This window comes from Bombina bombina, chromosome 6 (genome assembly GCF_027579735.1).
Source record: "Bombina bombina isolate aBomBom1 chromosome 6, aBomBom1.pri, whole genome shotgun sequence".
Classification (NCBI taxonomy): Eukaryota; Metazoa; Chordata; class Amphibia; order Anura; family Bombinatoridae; genus Bombina; species Bombina bombina.
The window spans coordinates 27,135,339-27,158,600 of NC_069504.1; the positions used below are offsets into that span (position 1 = coordinate 27,135,339).

The following is a 23,262-nucleotide window of genomic DNA, read 5'->3' on the forward strand; positions in this document are numbered from 1 at the left end:
AGCAAGATGTCCCAATCCGATCCTGTCTCTGAAGTTTCTGCTGGAACATTGCTGCCTGACATCGGTTCTACCAAAGCTAAGTGCATTTGTTGTAAAATTGTAGAAATTATTCCACCGAATGTCATTTGTAATAGTTGTCTTGATAAACTTTTACATGCAGATAGTGTTTCTATCAGTAATAGTACATTGCCAGTTGCAGTTCCTTCAACTTCTAATGTGCATGATATACCTGTAAATTTTAAAGAATTTGTTTCTGAATCTATTATGAAGTCTTTGTCTGCATTTCCACCTTCTAATAAACGTAAAAGGTCTTTTAAAACTTCTCATTTAGCTGATGAAATTTCAAATGACCAACAACATAATAATTCATCCTCTTCTGCTGAGGATCTATCTGAAACAGAAGATCCTTCCTCAGATATTGACACTGACAAATCTACTTATTTATTTAAAATAGAGTATATGCGTTCTTTATTAAGAGAAGTGTTAATTACTTTGGATACTGAGGTAACCAGTCCTATTGACGTTCAGTCTAATAAACGTTTAAATGCTGTTTTTAAACCTCCTGTGGTTTCCCCAGGTGTTTTTCCCATTCCTGAGGCTATTTCTGATATGATTTCTAGGGAATGGAATAAGCCAGGTACTTCCTTTATTCCTTCTTCAAGGTTTAAGAGATTGTATCCTTTACCAGCAAAATCTATAGAGTTTTGGGAAAAAATCTTCAAAGTTGATGGGGCTATTTCTACTCTTGCTAAACGTACCACTATTCCTATGGAAGATAGCACTTCCTTTAAGGATCCTTTAGATAGGAAGCTTGAATCTTATCTAAGGAAGGCCTATTTATATTCAGGTCATCTTCTCAGACCTGCTATTTCTTTGGGTGATGTTGCGGCTGCATCAACTTTCTGGTTGGAAAATTTAGCGCAACATGAATTGGATTCTGACATATCTAGCATTGTTCGCTTACTGCAACATGCTAATCATTTTATTTGTGATGCCATTTTTGATATTATCAAAATTGATGTTAGATCCATGTCTTTAGCTGTTTTAGCTAGAAGAGCTTTGTGGCTTAAATCTTGGAATGCTGATATGACATCTAAATCTAGATTACTATCGCTTTCTTTCCAAGGTAATAATTTATTTGGCTCTCAGTTGGATTCTATTATTTCAACTATCACTGGAGGAAAAGGAGTTTTCTTCTGTTATGTGTGATCAGTCCACGGGTCATCATTACTTCTGGGATATAACTCCTCCCCAACAGGAAATGCAAGAGGATTCACCCAGCAGAGCTGCATATAGCTCCTCCCCTCTACGTCAGTCCCAGTCATTCTCTTGCACCCAACGACTAGATAGGATGTGTGAGAGGACTATGGTGATTATACTTAGTTTTTATGACTTCAATCAAAAGTTTGTTATTTTAAAATAGCACCGGAGCGTGTTATTACTTCTCTGGCAGAGTTTGAGGAAGAATCTGACAGAGATTTTTTACTATGATTTTAACCGGAGTCGTTAAGATCATATTGCTGTTCTCGACCATCTGAGGGAGGTAAAGGCTTCAGATCAGGGGACAGCGGGCAGATGAATCTGCATTGAGGTATGTGGCAGTTTTTATTTTCTGAATGGAATTGATGAGAAAAGCCTGCCATACCGTTAAAATGACATGTATGTATACACTTCAGTATTCTGGGGATGGTATTTCACCGGAACTACTGTGTTAAGGTCACTAATCCTTTTAATAACTATTCTCATGTTAAACGTTTTTGCTGGAATGTAGAATCGTTTACATTGCTGAGGTACTGTGTGAATAAATGTTTGGGCATTATTTTCCACTTGGCAGTTTTTTGCTTTAATTGTGACAGTTTCGTTTCTCTTCACTGCTGTGTGGGAGAGGGAGGGGCCGTTTTTGGCGCTCTTTGCTACGCATCAAAAAATTCCAGTCAGCTACTTTTATATGTCCTGCATGATCCGGTTCATTTCTGACAGATCTCAGGGGTCTTCAAACTTCTTTGAAGGGAGGTAAATTCTCTCAGCAGAGCTGTGAGAATTCTTATAGTGACTGTGTATAAAAAACGTTGTTTTGTTTTCTTATGTACAAATTTAATTAGTGTTGTTTTTTACTAATGGGAACAAACCTTTGCTAAAAGTTGTGTTGTTTTAAAATTTGATGCAATAACTGTTTTTCAGTTCATTATTTCAACTGTCATTTAATCGTTAGTACCTCTTTGAGGCACAGTACGTTTTTTGCTAAAAAAGATTATAACCAAGTTGTAAGTTTTTTGCTAGTGTGTTAAACATGTCTGACTCAGAGGAAGATATCTGTGTCATTTGTTCCAATGCCAAGGTGGAGCCCAATAGAAATTTATGTACTAACTATATTGATGCTACTTTAAATAAAAGTCAATCTGTACAATGTGAACAAATTTCACCAAACAGCGAGGGGAGAGTTATGCCGACTAACTCGCCTCACGCGACAGTACCTGCATCTCCCGCCCGGGAGGTGCGTGATATTTTGGCGCCTAGTACATCTGGGCGGCCATTACAGATAACATTACAAGATATGGCTACTGTTATGACTGAAGTTTTGTCTAAATTACCTGAACTAAGAGGCAAGCGTGATCACTCTGGGGTGAGAACAGAGTGCGCTGACAATGCTAGGGCCATGTCTGATACTGCGTCACAGCTCGCAGAGCATGAGGACGGAGAGCTTCATTCTGTGGGTGACGGTTCTGATCCAAACAGATTGGACTCAGATATTTCAAATTTTAAATTTAAATTGGAGAACCTCCGTGTACTACTAGGGGAGGTCTTAGCAGCTCTCAACGATTGTAACACTGTTGCAATACCAGAGAAACTGTGTAGGTTGGATAAATACTTTGCGGTACCGGCGAGTACTGACGTTTTTCCTATACCTAAGAGACTAACTGAAATTGTTACTAAGGAGTGGGATAGACCCGGTGTGCCGTTCTCACCCCCTCCAATATTTAGAAAGATGTTTCCAATAGACGCCACCACTCGGGACTTATGGCAAACGGTCCCCAAGGTGGAGGGAGCAGTTTCTACTTTAGCTAAGCGTACCACTATCCCGGTGGAGGATAGCTGTGCTTTCTCAGATCCAATGGATAAAAAATTAGAGGGTTACCTTAAGAAAATGTTTGTTCAACAAGGTTTTATATTACAACCCCTTGCATGTATCGCGCCGATTACGGCTGCGGCAGCATTTTGGATTGAGTCGCTGGAAGAGAATCTTAGTTCCTCTACGCTAGACGACATTACGGACAGGCTTAGAGTCCTTAAACTAGCTAATTCTTTCATTTCGGAGGCCGTAGTACATTTAACCAAACTTACGGCTAAGAACTCAGGATTCGCCATACAGGCACGCAGGGCACTGTGGCTAAAATCCTGGTCAGCTGATGTTACTTCTAAGTCCAAATTACTTAATATACCTTTCAAGGGGCAGTCCTTATTCGGGCCCGGTTTGAAAGAAATTATCGCTGACATTACGGGAGGTAAGGGCCACGCCCTACCTCAAGACAAGGCCAAAGCTAAGGCTAGACAGTCTAATTTTCGTCCCTTTCGGAATTTCAAAACAGGAGCAGCATCAACCTCCACTGCACCAAAACAGGAAGGAGCTGTTGCTCGTTACAGGCAAGGCTGGAAGCCTAACCAGTCCTGGAACAAAAGCAAGCAGGCCAGGAAACCTGCTGCTGCCCCAAAGACAGCATGAACCGAGAGCCCCCGATCCGGGACCGGATCTAGTAGGGGGCAGACTCTCTCTCTTCGCCCAGGCCTGGGCAAGAGATGTTCAGGATCCCTGGGCACTAGAGATCATATCTCAGGGATACCTTCTAGACTTCAAATTATCTCCCCCAAGAGGGAGATTTCATCTGTCAAGGTTGTCAACAAACCAGATAAAGAAAGAAGCGTTTCTACGCTGCGTACAAGATCTGTTAACAATGGGAGTGATCCATCCGGTTCCGTGGTCGGAACAAGGACAAGGGTTCTACTCAAACCTGTTTGTGGTTCCCAAAAAAGAGGGAACTTTCAGGCCAATCTTAGATTTAAAGACTCTAAACAAATTCCTAAGAGTTCCATCGTTCAAAATGGAAACTATTCGGACTATTTTACCCATGATCCAAGAGGGTCAGTTCATGACCACAGTGGATTTAAAGGATGCTTACCTTCACATACCGATCCACAAAGATCATCACCGGTATCTAAGGTTTGCCTTCTTAGACAGGCACTACCAGTTTGTAGCTCTTCCATTCGGATTGGCTACGGCTCCAAGAATCTTCACAAAGGTTCTGGGTGCCCTTCTAGCGGTACTAAGACCGCGAGGGATTTCGGTAGCTCCGTACCTAGACGACATTCTAATACAAGCTTCAAGCTTTCAAACTGCCAAGTCTCATACAGAGTTAGTTCTGGCATTTCTAAGGTCGCATGGATGGAAAGTGAACGAAAAGAAGAGTTCTCTCTTTCCTCTCACAAGAGTTCCATTCTTGGGGACTCTTATAGATTCTGTAGAAATGAAGATTTACCTGACAGAAGACAGGTTAACAAAACTTCAAAATGCATGCCGCGTCCTTCATTCCATTCAACACCCGTCAGTAGCTCAATGCATGGAGGTGATCGGCTTAATGGTAGCGGCAATGGACATAGTACCTTTTGCACGCCTACACCTCAGACCGCTGCAACTATGCATGCTAAGTCAGTGGAATGGGGATTACTCAGATTTGTCCCCTACTCTGAATCTGAATCAAGAGACCAGAAATTCTCTTCTATGGTGGCTTCATCGGCCACACCTGTCCAGGGGAATGCCATTCAGCAGGCCAGACTGGACAATTGTAACAACAGACGCCAGCCTACTAGGTTGGGGCGCTGTCTGGAATTCTCTGAAGGCTCAGGGACTATGGAATCAGGAGGAGAGTCTCCTTCCAATAAACATTCTGGAATTGAGAGCAGTTCTCAATGCCCTTCTGGCTTGGCCCCAGTTAATAACTCGGGGGTTCATCAGGTTTCAGTCGGACAACATCACGACTGTAGCTTACATCAACCATCAGGGAGGGACAAGAAGCTCCCTAGCAATGATGGAAGTATCAAAGATAATTCGCTGGGCAGAGTCTCACTCTTGCCACCTGTCAGCAATCCACATCCCGGGAGTGGAGAACTGGGAGGCGGATTTCTTGAGTCGCCAGACTCTTCATCCGGGGGAGTGGGAACTTCATCCGGAGGTCTTTGCCCAAATACTTCGACGTTGGGGCAAACCAGAGATAGATCTCATGGCGTCTCGCCAGAACGCCAAACTTCCTCGCTACGGGTCCAGATCCAGGGATCCGGGAGCAGTTCTGATAGATGCTTTGACAGCACCTTGGAACTTCAGGATGGCTTATGTGTTTCCACCCTTCCCGCTGCTTCCTCGATTGATTGCCAAAATCAAACAGGAGAGAGCATCAGTAATTCTAATAGCACCTGCTTGGCCACGCAGGACTTGGTATGCAGATCTAGTGGACATGTCATCCTGTCCGCCTTGGTCTCTACCTCTGAGACAGGACCTTCTGATACAGGGTCCATTCAAACATCAAAATCTAACTTCTCTGAAGCTGACTGCTTGGAAATTGAACGCTTGATTTTATCAAAACGTGGTTTTTCTGAGTCGGTTATTGATACCCTGATTCAGGCTAGGAAGCCTGTTACCAGAAGGATTTACCATAAAATATGGCGGAAATACCTATACTGGTGCGAATCCAAAGGTTACTCCTGGAGTAAGGTTAGGATCGCTAGGATATTGTCTTTTCTACAAGAAGGTTTAGAAAAGGGTTTATCAGCTAGTTCATTAAAGGGACAGATTTCAGCTCTGTCCATCTTGTTACACAGACGTCTGTCAGAAAATCCAGACGTCCAGTCCTTTTGTCAGGCTTTAGCTAGGATCAAGCCTGTGTTTAAAGCTGTTGCTCCACCATGGAGTTTAAACTTAGTTCTTAACGTTTTACAGGGTGTTCCGTTTGAACCCCTTCATTCCATTGATATAAAAATGTTATCTTGGAAAGTTCTGTTTTTAATGGCTATTTCCTCGGCTCGAAGAGTCTCTGAGTTATCAGCCTTACATTGTGATTCCCCTTATCTGATTTTTCACTCAGACAAGGTAGTTCTGCGTACTAGACCTGGGTTCTTACCTAAGGTAGTCACTAACAGGAACATCAATCAAGAGATTGTTGTCCCATCCTTGTGTCCAAATCCTTCTTCAAAGAAGGAACGTCTTTTACACAATCTGGATGTAGTTCGTGCCCTCAAGTTCTACTTGCAGGCAACTAAAGATTTTCGCCAAACTTCTTCCTTGTTTGTCGTTTACTCTGGACAGAGGAGAGGTCAAAAAGCTTCTGCTACCTCTCTCTCTTTTTGGCTTCGTAGCATAATACGTTTAGCCTATGAGACTGCTGGACAGCAGCCTCCTGAAAGAATTACAGCTCACTCCACTAGAGCTGTGGCTTCCACTTGGGCCTTTAAGAATGAGGCCTCTGTTGAACAGATTTGCAAGGCTGCAACTTGGTCTTCGCTTCATACTTTTTCCAAATTTTACAAATTTGACACTTTTGCTTCTTCGGAGGCTATTTTTGGGAGAAAGGTTCTTCAGGCAGTGGTTCCTTCTGTATAATGAGCCTGCCTATCCCTCCCGTCATCCGTGTACTTTTGCTTTGGTATTGGTATCCCAGAAGTAATGATGACCCGTGGACTGATCACACATAACAGAAGAAAACATAATTTATGCTTACCTGATAAATTCCTTTCTTCTGTTGTGTGATCAGTCCACGGCCCGCCCTGTTTTAAGGCAGGTAAATATCTTTTAAATTATACTCCAGTCACCACTTCACCCTTGGTTACTCCTTTCTCGTTGTTTCTTGGTCGAATGACTGGGACTGACGTAGAGGGGAGGAGCTATATGCAGCTCTGCTGGGTGAATCCTCTTGCATTTCCTGTTGGGGAGGAGTTATATCCCAGAAGTAATGATGACCCGTGGACTGATCACACAACAGAAGAAAGGAATTTATCAGGTAAGCATAAATTATGTTTTTTTGCCTCAGGATAAAAAACCTAAGGGTAAATCTAAGGCTTCTAACCGTTTTCGTTCCTTTCGTCAGAATAAGGAACAAAAACTCAATCCTCCTCCCAAGGAATCTGCTTCCAGTTGGAAGCCTTCCTCAAATTTGAATAAATCCAAGCCATTTAGGAAACCAAAGTTTGCCCCTAAGTCCGTATGAAGGTGCGGCCCTCATTCCAGCTCAGCTGGTAGGGGGCAGATTAAGGTTTTTCAAAGATTTCTGGATAAAATCTGTCCAAAACCATTGGATTCATTCATTTTCTCTCAAGGGTACCGAACAGGATTCAAAGTAAGACCTCCTGTGAGAAGATTTTTTCTCTCACACATTCCTGTAAATCCAGTAAAAGCTCAGGTTTTCTGAAGTGTGTTTCAGACCTGGAGTCTTCAGGGGTAATCATGCCAGTTCCTCATCAGGAACAAGGTTTGGGGTTTTATTCAAACCTATTCATTGTACCAAAGAAAAAAAATTTGTTCAGACTAATTCTGGATCTGAAAATTTTGAATTGTTATGTAAGAGTACCAACTTTCAAGATGGTGACTATAAGGACTATTCTGCCTTTTGTTCAGCAAGGACATTATATGTCCACAATAGACTTGCAGGATGCATACCTTCATATTCCGATTAATCCAGAACACTATCAGTTTCTGAGATTCTCTTTTCTAGACAAGCATTACCAATTTGTTGCTCTTCCATTTGGCCTAGCAACAGCTCCAATAATCTTTTCAAAGGTTCTGGGTGCCCTACTATCTGTAATCAGAGAACAGGGTTTTGCGGTGTTTCCTTATTTGGACGATATCTTGGTACTAGCTCAGTCTTTACATACTGCAGAATCTCACACGAATCAACTAGTGTTGTTTCTTCGGAAACATGGTTGGAGGATCAATTTACCAAAAAGTTTCTTGATTCCTCAGACAAGGGTCACCTTTTTAGGCTTCCAGATAGATTCAGTGTCCATGACTCTGTCTCTAACAGACAAGAGACCTTTAAAATTGGTCGCAGCATGTCGGCTCCTTCAGTCTCAGTCATTCCCTTCAGTGGCTATGTGCATGGAAGTTTTAGGTCTCATGACTGCAGCATCGGACGCAATCCCCTTTCCTCGTTTTCACATGAGACCTCTACAGCTTTGTATGCTGAATCAATGGTGCAGGGATTATACAAAGATATCACAATTAATATCCTTAAATCCCAATGTACAACACTCTCTGACATGGTGGATAGATCACCATTGTTTAGTTCAAGGGTGTAACGGTACCAACCGGATACCAAGGGTTAACACCAGGGAACAATGTCCTGCATAGGGAATCAGCAATTCACAACCCAGCCAGTTTTCAGGTTTTAAAACAGAATGACTTTTATTAAGGCTCATATGCCCAGTATTTATGCAGGTCTGACCCCCCCCAGAAGGGGGGTTGAAAGAATGTTGTACATTAGATGAAGGGAACACACCCTTGACATGATACAATAGATTTACCTTGCTTAAGCTGATAACAATTTAAACACAAGATACATTTGGCTTTTCTTATCACCTAAGCATTTGCTCTCTGAGGGTGATTAAACAATGGACTGTGTATTAATAACATTAATGACAGTGCACAATAGTTGAGGCTAAAGCTGAACACAGTTAACTCTTTCAGTGCTGACAGAAGGGTCTGTCACATCTACATAGCACAATATACAGCCTATAGACAAGCTTTCTTACGTTATAGTCCAGAAGTGGCTAGGTTTGCCACAATGCTCCCCCAGAACCAAGCCGGCATACACAGTCTGATCCCAACGGATCGGCTTGGGGATGTCCGGGGCAACTTTCGGCTCAAGTAAGCTACGGGGTGTTCTCCGCCATCTGCTCCAACTTGGCTCAGTACTGCCCCCACCCCAAACATGGAAGCGTCTCTTCCCAGAGGGACTGGGCTTGGGTAGTCACAGGGTTAACATCAGCGGGATCCATGGGAGCATAGGCAGAAACAAGGGGGGCCAAGTCATTTCCAAGGAGAACATCAGCAGGTAAGTCCTTCTTGACCCCCACATTCACAAGTCTAGCGCCCACTCCCCAATCCAAATGTACCCTGGCAACAGGTAGGCGGAACACAGTGCCCCCTGCTACCCTCACAGCCATAGTATCTCCAGTGTGCTGTTTCTCAGACACCAAGTTCTCTTGAAGCAAGGTCATGGTAGCACCAGTATCCCGTAGACCACTGACCTCCTTCCCATTCACTTTAACCCGCTGCCGGTTATTCCGGTGGGCAGCTTGCACGGGGTCTGCTTCATGTAGGCTGCCCCAGCATTCTGGCGCCTCTACGTAGCGGGCCGCAGGCTGAGGATTATGTGGGATTCCGCCGGCGGGTCTTCTCCAGGACTGTGCTTGATTTGCTGCGTTTAGGGGACACTCTGGTCTTTTGTGCCCTAGTCGCTTACATCCAAAGCACCGAATAGGTTGTGAGTAGCCCCGCGAATTGAACCGGGCTCTCTGAGGGTAGTTCGTGGCCGGAGGCCGCGTAGTATAGCGGTGCGCCGGGGGCTGGTAACTGGCCGCTGCTGGGGTGACTGGGGGTCTGTACTCCACTCTAGCAGTGGGCAATCGGTATACCGCTCCCCCTGCTCCTCGTACTGCCACGGATCCGCCCGTGTGTACTGTATCCGGCACCAAATGGGGAGCTATCAGGGTTAAAGTAGCTCCCGAATCCCGAAGTCCCTGGACCTCCTTCCCCTCTACGGTCCCCAGCTGGCGGGGATGTTGCCAGTTATCGGCGGCCCGGACCGACATCACCTCATGCAGAATTCCCAGGGGTTCCTCGGCTTGGGTGCTCAACACCTCATGAGCGGCTGGCTCCGTTTGGTAATGGTGAGCAGCCGCCCTTGGGGCCTGGTTCTGTCTGACCTGGTTCCAAGCTTGTCTGCTCCGATTTTGGGTGCACTCACGTGCCATATGTCCCCACTGCTTGCAGGTGTGGCATTGTATATTCGCCCGTCCGTTGTTAGGCTGTAGTCCATGGTGCCTCCTGGCATCAAAATGCTGGTCTGCTAATCTGGCTGCTTCGGTTAAGGTGAGGGGTTTTCGATCTCTCACCCATTCTTGGGCTTCTGGGGACAAGCCGTTAAAGAATTGCTCCAACAGCATCAGTTGTCGCAATTCTTCCATGGTGGTAGCTTGGCTGGCCTGTATCCACCCTTGAGATGCTTGATCCAGCTTGTGGGCCCACTCTGCATGTGAATCTCTTTCTGGCTTGCGCAGGCCTCTAAACTTGCGCCGGTATGCCTCTGAGGTAATGGCATATCTTTCCAAGATCGCTCTCTTCACTTTAGCGTAATCCTTGCTGTCCTCCCTGGGTACAGCGCGATACGCTTCCGCTGCCCTACCGGCTAGCTTGCCTGCTAGCACCGGCACCCATACGGACTGCTCCAAATCATGTAACTCGCACAGTCTCTCAAAATCCTGTAAATACCCATCGATCTCATCCTTCTCCTCACAAAACATTTTAAATGCATGGTATGGGATTTTAGGTCTTACTGGGTTGCTGAGTGCGTCCAAAATGGATTCTGCTCGGGAGGATGCATTCCGCGGACTGTGTGCCATCACGTACTCCTGCACATCTGCCATTACCACGGATAGCATATCCCGTGGTACAGGTTGGGGTAAAAATTCCAGCCTGGTCCTCATTTCCCTCTGGTATAGGGTCTCCTCCATGGCTGCTGGAGGCGTAGCGCTGCGAGCTCTGTCTCCCGCCATCAGCTCAGCAATTAATATAGCCTTGGGTTTGCTGCTGCCTATCTTTCCCCTGGCTTCTAGCAGTTCCTTTTACGTTTGTCTCTTTAGCTTAGAATAATCCATCTCCATTCACTTCGGTCCCTGGTACTCCTTCCATCTTAGTCAGTATTGTAGTAATCCCCCTCTTCCTGAGGTTACTGGCTTGTGTAGTTGCTCTTCTGGGCGATAAGGTTCATTCCGTCGCTTGCCACCAATTGTAACGGTACCAACCGGATACCAAGGGTTAACACCAGGGAACAATGTCCTGCATAGGGAATCAGCAATTCACAACCCAGCCAGTTTTCAGGTTTTAAAACAGAATGACTTTTATTAAGGCTCATATGCCCAGTATTTATGCAGGTCTGACCCCCCCCAGAAGGGGGGTTGAAAGAATGTTGTACATTAGATGAAGGGAACACACCCTTGACATGATACAATAGATTTACCTTGCTTAAGCTGATAACAATTTAAACACAAGATACATTTGGCTTTTCTTATCACCTAAGCATTTGCTCTCTGAGGGTGATTAAACAATGGACTGTGTATTAATAACATTAATGACAGTGCACAATAGTTGAGGCTAAAGCTGAACACAGTTAACTCTTTCAGTGCTGACAGAAGGGTCTGTCACATCTACATAGCACAATATACAGCCTATAGACAAGCTTTCTTACGTTATAGTCCAGAAGTGGCTAGGTTTGCCACAAAGGGGCTTCTTTTGTTCGCCCAACCTGGACTGTGATCACAACAGATGCGAGTCTTTCAGGTTGGGGAGCCGTTTGGGGGTCTCTGACAGCACAAGGGGTTTGGAAATCTCAAGAGGCGAGATTACCAATAAATATTTTAGAACTTCGTACAATTCTCAGGGCTCTTCAGTTCTGGCCTCTGCTAAAGAGAGAACCGTTAATTTGTTTTCAGACGGACAATATCACAACGGTGGCTTATGTCAATCATCAGGGTGGGACTCAGTCCCCAAGCTATGAAAGAAGTATCTTGGATACTTGCTTGGGCGGAATCCAGCTCCTGTCTAATCTCTGCGGTGCATATCCCAGGTGTAGACAATTGGGAGGCGCGTTATCTCAGCCGCCAGACTTTACATCCAGGGGAGTGGTCTCTCCATCCAGATGTATTTTCTCAGATTGTTCAGATGTGGGGGCTTCCAGAGAGAGATCTCATGGCCTCTCATCTAAACAAGAAACTTCCCAGATACCTGTCCAGGGATTTTCAGGCGGAAGCAGTGGATGCTCTGACACTTCCTTGGTGTTATCAACCTGCTTACATCTTCCCGCCTCTAGTTCTCTTTCCAAGAGTGATTTCCAAAATCATCATGGAACAGTCTTTTGTGTTGCTGGTGGCTCCAGCATGGCCACACAGGTTCTGGTATGCGGATCTGGTTCGGATGTCCAGTTGCCCACCTTGGCCACTTCCGTTACGGCCGGACCTACTATCTCAAGTCCGTTCCATCAGGATCTCAAATCATTAAATTTGAAGGTATGGAAATTGAACGCTTAGTTCTAAGTCATAGAGGTTTCCCTGATTCAGTAATTAATACTATGTTACAAGCTCGTAAATCTGTCTCTAGAAAGATTTATTATAGAGTTTGGAAGACTTACATTTCATGGTGTTCTTCTCATAAATTCTCCTGGTATTCTTTTAGAATTCCTAGAATTTTGCAGTTTCTTCAGGATGGTTTGGATAAGGGTTTGTCTGCAAGTTCCTTGAAAGGACAAATCTCCGCTCTTTCTGTTTTATTTCACAGAAAGATTGCTTCACTTCCTGATATACACTGTTTTGTACAGGCTTTAGTTCGTATTAAGCCTGTCATTAAGTCAATTTCTCCTCCTTGGAGTCTTAATTTGGTTCTGAGGGCTTTACAGGCTCCTCCATTTGAACCTATGCATTCTTTGGACATTAAACTACTTTCTTGGAAAGTGTTGTTCCTTTTGGCTATCTCTTCTGCTAGAAGAGTTTCTGAGCTATCTGCTCTTTCTTGTGAGTCTCCTTTTCTGATTTTTCATCAGGATAAGGCAGTTTTGCGGACTTCTTTTAAATTTTTACCTAAGGTTGTGAATTCTAACAACATAGTAGAAAAATTGTTGTCCCTTCTTTATGTCCTAATCCTAAGAATTCACTGGAGAGATCCTTACATTCTTTGGATGTGATAAGAGCTTTGAAATATTATGTGGAAGCTACTAAAAATTTCAGGAAGACTTCTAGTCTATTTGTTTTATTTTCTGGTCCTAGGAAAGGTCAGAAAGCTTCTGCTATTTCCTTGGCTTCTTGGTTGAAACTTTTGATTCATCAAGCTTATTTGGAGTCGGGTCAAACCCTGCCTCAGAGAATTACAGCTCATTCTACTAGATCGGTCTCCACTTCATGGGCTTTTAAGAATGAAGCTTCAGTCGATCAGATTTGCAAAGCAGCCACTTGGTCCTCTTTGCATACATTTACTAAATTCTACCATTTTGATGTATTTGCTTCTTCGGAAGCAGTTTTTGGTAGAAAAGTTCTTCAGGCAGCTGTTTCAGTTTGATTCTTCTGCTTTTTGATTTAAGTTTTTTTCTTTCAAAAGTGAAAATAAACTTATTTTTGAGTTGTGGATTATTTTCTCAGCAGAATATGGCTGTTTTTTTGTTTTAGTCCCTCCCTCTCTAGTGACTCTTGAGTGGAAGACTCCACATCTTGGGTATTGATATCCCATATGTCACTAGCTCATGGACTCTTGCCAATTACATGAAAGAAAACATAATTTATGTAAGAACTTACCTGATAAATTAATTTCTTTCATATTGGCAAGAGTCCATGAGGCCCACCCTTTTTATGGTGGTTATGATTTTTTGTGTAAAGCACAATTATTTCCAAATTTCCTTTGTTGATGCTTTCTACTCCTTTCTTTATCACCCCACTGCTTGGCTATTCGTTAAACTGAATTGTGGGTGTGGTGAGGGGTGTATTTATAGGCATTTTAAGGTTTGGGAAACTTTGCCCCTCCTGGTAGGATTGTATATCCCATATGTCACTAGCTCATGGACTCTTGCGAATATGAAAGAAATGAATTTATCAGTTAAGTTCTTACATAAATTATGTTATCTGTCTCTACAAGCTGTATTATCCTGCGGTTCTAATGCACCTTATCTGTCACTACAAGCTGTATTATCCTGCGGTTCTAATGCACCATATCTGTCGCTACAAGCTGTATTATCCTGCTGTTCTAATGCACCATATGTCGCTACAAGCTGTATTATCCTGCGGTTCTAATGCACCATATCTGTCGCTACAAGCTGTATTATCCTGCGGTTCTAATGCACCATATCTGTCGCTACAAGCTGTATTATCCTGCGGTTCTAATGCACCGTATCTGTCGCTACAAGCTGTATTATCCTGCGGTTCTAATGCACCGTATCTGTCGCTACAAGCTGTATTATCCTGCGGTTCTAATGCACCATATCTGTCGCTATAAGCTGTATTATCCTGCGGTTCTAATGCACCATATCTGTCGCTATAAGCTGTATTATCCTGCGGTTCTAATGCACCATATCTGTCGCTATAAGCTGTATTATCCTGCGGTTCTAATGCACCGTATCTGTCGCTACAAGCTGTATTATCCTGCTGTTATTGCACCGTATCTTCTCCTTCTTTGTCCCTCTCAGGATGGTGTTCCAGAGGACACTGATGACTTTGGGGAGTTCCGGATGAGAGTATCTGACCTGGTGAAGGACCTAATCTTCCTGGTGGGCTCCATGGAGTGTTTCTCCCAGGTAAGCATGGTGGGTAACTCTGTATTGTGTCGGGTATTTGGGGGGCAATAATTATTAGGTATAATAACTGACATTTAGCTTTTTGCCCCGAGATCCTGCTCGGGGTAGTTAACCTCCCTTAGATCTTCTAGAAGTGTCTGCTTATTATTGGGTTATCATGTTCAGCAGTGCTCTTGTAGCCTGATGGTTTTTAGGGAACAGTCAGGGAACTACTATGTCTACCTGTGACTTGGGTACCTGAAGCTGCAGTAAGGAAATTCTCTGATGCATTACAGCATTTTCTTATTAAACTGCACAAAGTAAGCTCTGGGTGGGCTATACTTTACATACTCTTTGCTCAGCTAGTCAGGCAAATGTGAGTGGCCATTGAGTCCAGCAGCTCTAGGAGAATATAAATAGGATAACTGCTATTAAAGCTCTATGGACACTAAATCCAGAAAAGAAAATATTGGTCATATATAGTATTACCTTTTATAGCCACCAATCAGAATAAGCAGTGCATTGTTGTTCCAGACATTAACTGAATTGTCAGGTCTGTGCAAGCCACATTGTAACAATGCTTTAATGGCTTTTATTATTGCTCCTTTGTCTTTTTATAAGCTTAAATATCATGGAACGTAAAGATAACCTCTGTTTTGTACTAAATGAACCAAAAAGTAGGTCAAAGTAAGGGGACAATTGTAGGAACCGATGGGAAGACTTTACAGGAGCAGTAGGAATGGAGTATGGGAAGCCTGGGGCTGTTTTTGGTGAAGCAGAAAAATATTTATTTTAAGCTGCACATTTTATTGAAGATTTGGTTGTCACAAATCTAAATCTCTTCTCCAGATAGTGAAGCTATAGTTGATGCTTTGCAGGGATTGGTCCTAAGTGTCGGATCCTAAAGATCTGTTGTATCAGAAAAACCTGCAAACAATGCTGACTGCCTATATGAGCTCCCACTGATGCCCCTGTCACTAACTGGGGTCTGTGCTGTACTCTGGCTTATACGCACCTTATTTCCTCTCTCTCTCTGGGTAAAATCTAATGCTCAGATAGGTATTCCTCTGAACAGCCGAATGCACAGATTTAGTATTTGTTCTCTCAGGGATAATCTAGCACATCAGGTTTTGTTGTAATGATTTCCTATACTGTACATGTATTGGTTCTAGGTTTAGGGCATGGATGTGAGGAACATGTTGCTTTCAGGCTACTGGGTCTCTGCTTGGTTTGCTCTGATTCATGTGACTTATTTGGGGGTTTTGCACTAGTTATGTGCAGAAACTAAATAGGTTAGTAAGCAAAGGAGAGACGGCTGTGCTCTGAGCGTCGTCCTTATTACTAGGTGCTGTATACTTGAGTAGCAGGTGTAGCGTTAGAGTAATACCTTGTCATTAGTATCTTCCTCCTTATTACTAGGTGCTGTACACAGTAGAAAGTGGAACGTTGGTGTAATACCTTGTCATTAGTATCTTCCTCCTTATTACTAGGTGCTGTACACAGTAGAAAGTGGAACGTTGGTGTAATACCTTGTCATTAGTATCTTCCTCCTTATTACTAGGTGCTGTACACAGTAGCAGGTGGAGCGTTGGTGTAATACCTTGTCATTTGTATCTTCCTCCTTATTACTAGGTGCTGTACACAGTAGAAAGTGGAACGTTGGTGTAATACCTTGTCATTAGTATCTTCCTCCTTATTACTAGGTGCTGTACACAGTAGCAGGTGGAGCGTTGGTGTAATACCTTGTCATTTGTATCTTCCTCCTTATTACTAGGTGCTGTACACAGTAGCAGGTGGAACGTTGGTGTAATACCTTGTCATTGGTATCTTCCTCCTTATTACTAGGTGCTGTACACAGTAGCAGGTGGAGCGTTGGTGTAATACCTTGTCATTAGTATCTTCCTCCTTATTACTAGGTGCTGTACACAGTAGCAGGTGGAGCGTTGGTGTAAAACCTTGTCATTTGTATCTTCCTCCTTATAGGAAATAATGATTTCCTATACTGTACATGTATTGGTTCTAGGTTTAGGGCATGGATGTGAGGAACATGTTGCTTTCAGGCTACTGGGTCTCTGCTTGGTTTGCTCTGATTCATGTGACTTATTTGGGGGTTTTGCACTAGTTATGTGCAGAAACTAAATAGGTTAGTAAGCAAAGGAGAGACGGCTGTGCTCTGAGCGTCGTCCTTATTACTAGGTGCTGTATACTTGAGTAGCAGGTGTAGCGTTAGAGTAATACCTTGTCATTAGTATCTTCCTCCTTATTACTAGGTGCTGTACACAGTAGAAAGTGGAACGTTGGTGTAATACCTTGTCATTAGTATCTTCCTCCTTATTACTAGGTGCTGTACACAGTAGAAAGTGGAACGTTGGTGTAATACCTTGTCATTAGTATCTTCCTCCTTATTACTAGGTGCTGTACACAGTAGCAGGTGGAGCGTTGGTGTAATACCTTGTCATTTGTATCTTCCTCCTTATTACTAGGTGCTGTACACAGTAGAAAGTGGAACGTTGGTGTAATACCTTGTCATTAGTATCTTCCTCCTTATTACTAGGTGCTGTACACAGTAGCAGGTGGAGCGTTGGTGTAATACCTTGTCATTTGTATCTTCCTCCTTATTACTAGGTGCTGTACACAGTAGCAGGTGGAACGTTGGTGTAATACCTTGTCATTGGTATCTTCCTCCTTATTACTAGGTGCTGTACACAGTAGCAGGTGGAGCGTTGGTGTAATACCTTGTCATTAGTATCTTCCTCCTTATTACTAGGTGCTGTACACAGTAGCAGGTGGCACGTGGGTGTAAAACCTTGTCATTAGTATCTTCCTCCTTATTACTAGGTGCTGTACACAGTAGCAGGTGGCACGTGGGTGTAAAACCTTGTCATTAGTATCTTCCTCCTTATTACTAGGTGCTGTACACAGTAGCAGGTGGCACGTTGGTGTAATACCTTGTCATTAGTATCTTCCTCCTTATTACTAGGTGCTGTACACAGTAGCAGGTGGAACGTTGGTGTAATACCTTGTCATTTGTATCTTCCTCCTTATTACTAGGTGCTGTACACAGTAGCAGGTGGAGCGTTGGTGTAAAACCTTGCCTTTAGTATCTTCCTCCTTATTACTAGGTGCTGTACACAGTAGCAGGTGGAGCGTTGGTGTAAAACCTTGCCTTTAGTATCTTCCTCCTTATTACTAGGTGCTGTACACAGTAGCAGGTGGAATGTTGGTGTAAAACCTTGTCATTTGTATCTTCCTCCTTATTACTAGGTGCTGTACACAGTAGCAGGTGGAGCGTTGGTGTAAAACCTTGATATTTGTATCTTCCTCCTTATTACTAGGTGCTGTACACAGTAGCAGGTGGAGCGTTGGTGTAAAACCTTGTCATTTGTATCTTCCTCCTTATTACTAGGTGCTGTACACAGTAGCAGGTGGAATGTTGGTGTAAAACCTTGTCATTTGTATCTTCCTCCTTATTACTAGGTGCTGTACACAGTAGCAGGTGGAGCGTTGGTGTAAAACCTTGATATTTGTATCTTCCTCCTTATTACTAGGTGCTGTACACAGTAGCAGGTGGAGCGTTGGTGTAAAACCTTGTCATTAGTATCTTCCTCCTTATTACTAGGTGCTGTACACAGTAGCAGGTGGAGCGTTGGTGTAAAACCTTGCCTTTAGTATCTTCCTCCTTATTACTAGGTGCTGTACACAGTAGCAGGTGGAGCGTTGGTGTAAAACCTTGCCTTTAGTATCTTCCTCCTTATTACTAGGTGCTGTACACAGTAGCAGGTGGAGCGTTGGTGTAATACCTTGTCATTTGTATCTTCCTCCTTATTACTAGGTGCTGTACACAGTAGCAGGTGGAGCGTTGGTGTAAAACCTTGTCATTTGTATCTTCCTCCTTATTACTAGGTGTTATACACAGTAGCAGGTGGAACGTTGGTGTAATACCTTGTCATTTGTATCTTCCTCCTTATTACTAGGTGCTGTACACAGTAGCAGGTGGAATGTTGGTGTAAAACCTTGCCTTTAGTATCTTCCTCCTTATTACTAGGTGCTGTACACAGTAGCAGGTGGAACGTTGGTGTAAAACCTTGTCATTTGTATCTTCCTCCTTATTACTAGGTGCTGTACACAGTAGGAGGTGGAGCGTTGGTGTAAAACCTTGTCATTAGTATCTTCCTCCTTATTACTAGGTGCTGTACACAGTAGAAAGTGGAACGTTGGTGTAATACCTTGTCATTTGTATCTTCCTCCTTATTACTAGGTGCTGTACACAGTAGCAGGTGGAACGTTGGTGTAAAACCTTGTCATTAGTATCTTCCTCCTTATTACTAGGTGCTGTACACAGTAGCAGGTGGCACGTTGGTGTAAAACCTTGTCATTAGTATCTTCCTCCTTATTACTAGGTGCTGTACACAGTAGCAGGTGTAGCGTTAGAGTAATACCTTGTCATTAGTATCTTCCTCCTTATTACTAGGTGCTGTACACAGCAGCAGGTGGAACGTTAGTGTAATACCTTATTTGTATCTTCCTCCTTATTACTAGGTGCTGTACACAGTAGCAGGTGGAGCGTTGGTGTAAAACCTTGCCTTTAGTATCTTCCTCCTTATTACTAGGTGCTGTACACAGTAGCAGGTGGAGCGTTGGTGTAAAACCTTGTCATTAGTATCTTCCTCCTTATTACTAGGGACTGTACACAGTAGCAGGTGTAGCGTTAGAGTAATACCTTGTCATTAGTATCTTCCTCCTTATTACTAGGTGCTGTACACAGTAGCAGGTGGAGCGTTGGTGTAATACCTTGTCATTTGTATCTTCCTCCTTACTAGGTGCTGTACACAGTAGCAGGTGGAGCGTTGGTGTAAAACCTTGTCATTTGTATCTTCCTCCTTATTACTAGGTGCTGTCCACAGTAGCAGGTGGAGCGTTGGTGTAATACCTTGTCATTAGTATCTTCCTCCTTATTACTAGGTGCTGTACACAGTAGCAGGTGGCATGTTGGTGTAAAACCTTGTCATTAGTATCTTCCTCCTTATTACTAGGTGCTGTACACAGTAGCAGGTGGCACGTGGGTGTAAAACCTTGTCATTTGTATCTTCCTCCTTATTACTAGGTACTGTACACAGTAGCAGGTGGCACGTTGGTGTAATACTTTGTCATTAGTATCTTCCTCCTTATTACTAGGTGCTGTACACAGTAGCAGGTGGCATGTTGGTGTAAAACCTTGTCATTAGTATCTTCCTCCTTATTACTAGGTGTTATACACAGTAGCAGGTGGAACGTTGGTGTAAAACCTTGTCAATAGTATCTTCCTCCTTATTACTAGGTGCTGTACACAGTAGCTTGTGGAGCGTTGGTGTAAAACCTTGTCAATAGTATCTTCCTCCTTATTACTAGGTGTTATACACAGTAGCAGGTGGAGCGTTGGTGTAATACCTTGTCATTTGTATCTTCCTCCTTATTACTAGGTGCTGTACACAGTAGCAGGTGGAGCGTTGGTGTAAAACCTTGTCAATAGTATCTTCCTCCTTATTACTAGGTGCTGTACACAGTAGCAGGTGGAGCGTTGGTGTAAAACCTTGTCAATAGTATCTTCCTCCTTATTACTAGGTGTTATACACAGTAGCAGGTGGAGCGTTGGTGTAATACCTTGTCATTTGTATCTTCCTCCTTATTACTAGGTGTTATACACAGTAGCAGGTGGAACGTTGGTGTAAAACCTTGCCTTTAGTATCTTCCTCCTTATTACTAGGTGCTGTACACAGTAGCAGATGGCACGTTGGTGTAATACTTTGTCATTAGTATCTTCCTCCTTATTACTAGGTGCTGTACACAGTAGCAGGTGGAACGTTGGTGTAAAACCTTGCCTTTAGTATCTTCCTCCTTATTACTAGGTGCTGTACACAGTAGCAGGTGGCACGTTGGTGTAAAACCTTGTCATTTGTATCTTCCTCCTTATTACTAGGTGCTGTACACAGTAGCAGGTGGCACGTTGGTGTAATACCTTGTCATTTGTATCTTCCTCCTTATTACTAGGTGCTGTACACAGTAGCAGGTGGCACGTTGGTGTAATACCTTGTCATTTGTATCTTCCTCCTTATTACTAGGTGCTGTACACAGTAGCAGGTGGCACGTTGGTGTAATACCTTGTCATTTGTATCTTCCTCCTTATTACTAGGTGCTGTACACAGTAGCAGGTGGAGCGTTGGTGTAAAACCTTGTCATTTGTATCTTCCTCCTTATTACTAGGTGCTGTACACAGTAGCAGGTGGCACGTTGGTGTAAAAGCTTGTCATTTGTATCTTCCTCCTTATTACTAGGTGCTGTACACAGTAGCAGGTGGCACGTTGGTGTAAAAGCTTGTCATTTGTATCTTCCTCCTTATTACTAGGTGCTGTACACAGTAGCAGGTGGCACGTTGGTGTAATACCTTGTCATTTGTATCTTCCTCCTTATTACTAGGTGCTGTACACAGTAGCAGGTGGAGCGTTGGTGTAAAACCTTGTCATTTGTATCTTCCTTTATTACTAGGTGCTTTTTGCTATATTGCTTGTTACGGGTATACATTGTATCAAGTTGTCTGGATTCTAAACCAGTGGTACATACACACCTTGGGTTACTTGGGCCATGAGTAAGGGGTTCTCTAGGTCTTGCTCTATCATTTTCAATAAACTGAGCTCTAGTGCAGATCCAGAAACAGTAAATATAACAGATAGTGAAAGACATCCGGTAAAGTATACTACAGTAACGCTCGTCTCTGTGATAAAGTGCCGTAGTGAAGTATTTCATTTATAGTTTCCCATGATTTGTCATTTTGATTTGTATTGTACCAGTAATAGTAAAGTATTATCCGGTTTAACAGTACTAAATGCATGTGTGTTATGTGCTACACTGAAACAAACCACATATACAAGATAATATTGAGTATAATACATTTTGCTCTAAATAAATACATTTTAAACTAAATCTCAGAATAGAGTAATATAAATCTAACAGATATTTATCTGTGGATAATAATGGATCCACATTATCTAAGAAATAGATTTCTCTCCATCCATCTAAAAAAAATAATCCTAAACCTCGGGGGTGGTGCTATGCTAGTAGGGTTCTTGTGCAGAAGGTAGAAGCAGGACCAACCCATACATTTCTGAATGATTTCTCTTTTCAGCTGTACTCCACACTAAAGGAAGGGAATCCTCCTTGGGAAGTGACAGAAGCTGTTTTGTTCATTATGGCCTCGATTGCGAAGAGTGTTGATCCGTAAGTATCAGTGTGTCAGATTCAGGGCTGGACATATCTATTTTTCATCAAATCACGAGAGTCTACAAATAATTACGTGTGAGAATATTCTCCTCCTGACCACTAGGAGGAGGCAAGACAGATCTTTATATCCCTCCCACTTCCCATGATACTTAGTTATTTTTAATTTGCCTCCTTGATGGTGCAAGATCTACTCATTGTTTGAACCTAATCTTACTCTCAGTAACCTGTCATTCAGAGGGGCAGACAAGGAGTTTTCAGCCAGGCAGTGTGAGGTCTTTACTCAGTGTAAAAATGCTACAGGCCTCCCAGATGAAATGTGTACTTGTCCATCAAGCCCTGTGTTCTACAGTGAGCTGCTCCTTGTGGAAACGCATCCCTCTCCAGGGGAAATGTGTACTTGTCCATCAAGCCCTGTGTAATACAGTGAGCTGCTCCTTGTGGAAACACATCCCTCCCCAGGGGAAATGTGTACTTGTCCATCAAGCCCTGTGTTCTACAGTGAGCTGCTCCTTGTGGAAACACATCCCTCCCCAGGGGAAATGTGTACTTGTCCATCAAGCCCTGTGTTCTACAGTGAGCTGCTCCTTGTGGAAACACATCCCTCCCCAGGGGAAATGTGTACTTGTCCATCAAGCCCTGGGTTCTACAGTGAGCTGCTCCTTGTGGAAACACATCCCTCCCCAGGGGAAATGTGTACTTGTCCATCAAGCCCTGTGTAATACAGTGAGCTGCTCCTTGTGGAAACACAGCCCTCCCCAGGGGAAATGTGTACTTGTCCATCAAGCCCTGTGTTCTACAGTGAGCTGCTCCTTGTGGAAACACAGCCCTTCCCAGGGGAAATGTGTACTTGTCCATCAAGCCCTGTGTAATACAGTGAGCTGCTCCTTGTGGAAACACAGCCCTCCCCAGGGGAAATGTGTACTTGTCCATAAAGCCCTGTGTTCTACAGTGAGCTGCTCGTTGTGGAAGCACAGCCCTCCCCAGGGGAAATGTGGACTTGGCCATCAAGCCCTGGGTTCTACAGTGAGCTGCTCCTTGTGGAAACACAGCCCTCCCCAGGGGAAATGTGGACTTGTCCATCTATCCCCTGGTTTGAGATGCTGTTACTAACTTAGATCTTAAGCATTTTGCTCACACTGCCTAGAATGCACTGAGGTAAGCACTGTGGATGGATGCGCTGAGAGGCAAGTACCTTCATAGCCCGCTGGTTATTATGTACATGTTCACATAGTATGGGGATATATATTTATACACCTTTTACTAGCAGAAGTTGATTCTGAGCTGTGCACAGTATGTTTTTCTCCTGCGCCTAATTTCTGCTTGCTACCTTTTGGGTTGTTGGCTTTCACACTTGCCTGTAGTGCAGGCGCACTAAGGGTTAACTGTTTAGCACCCCATTGCTGTGTTTATAACTGGTTCCTGTGCTGTTGCTACATTC

At 43.4% G+C, this 23,262-nt stretch overlaps 1 protein-coding gene across 4 annotated transcripts in view; it reads left to right on the forward strand.

Annotated features, from left to right (window-relative positions):
• The window catches only part of TNPO3 (transportin 3), a 403,460-nt gene that overhangs the window by 175,334 nt on the left and 204,864 nt on the right, over nt 1-23,262 (forward strand). For 2 of the 4 annotated variants that reach the window (XM_053716333.1, XM_053716337.1), the window contains exons 9-10: nt 14,484-14,600; nt 21,730-21,821. In XM_053716333.1, the coding sequence (XP_053572308.1) occupies nt 14,484-14,600; nt 21,730-21,821 (209 nt within the window). The remainder of the gene's footprint in view (nt 1-14,483; nt 14,601-21,729; nt 21,822-23,262) is intronic. The other 2 variants (XM_053716334.1, XM_053716336.1) reach the window with 1 other exon arrangement.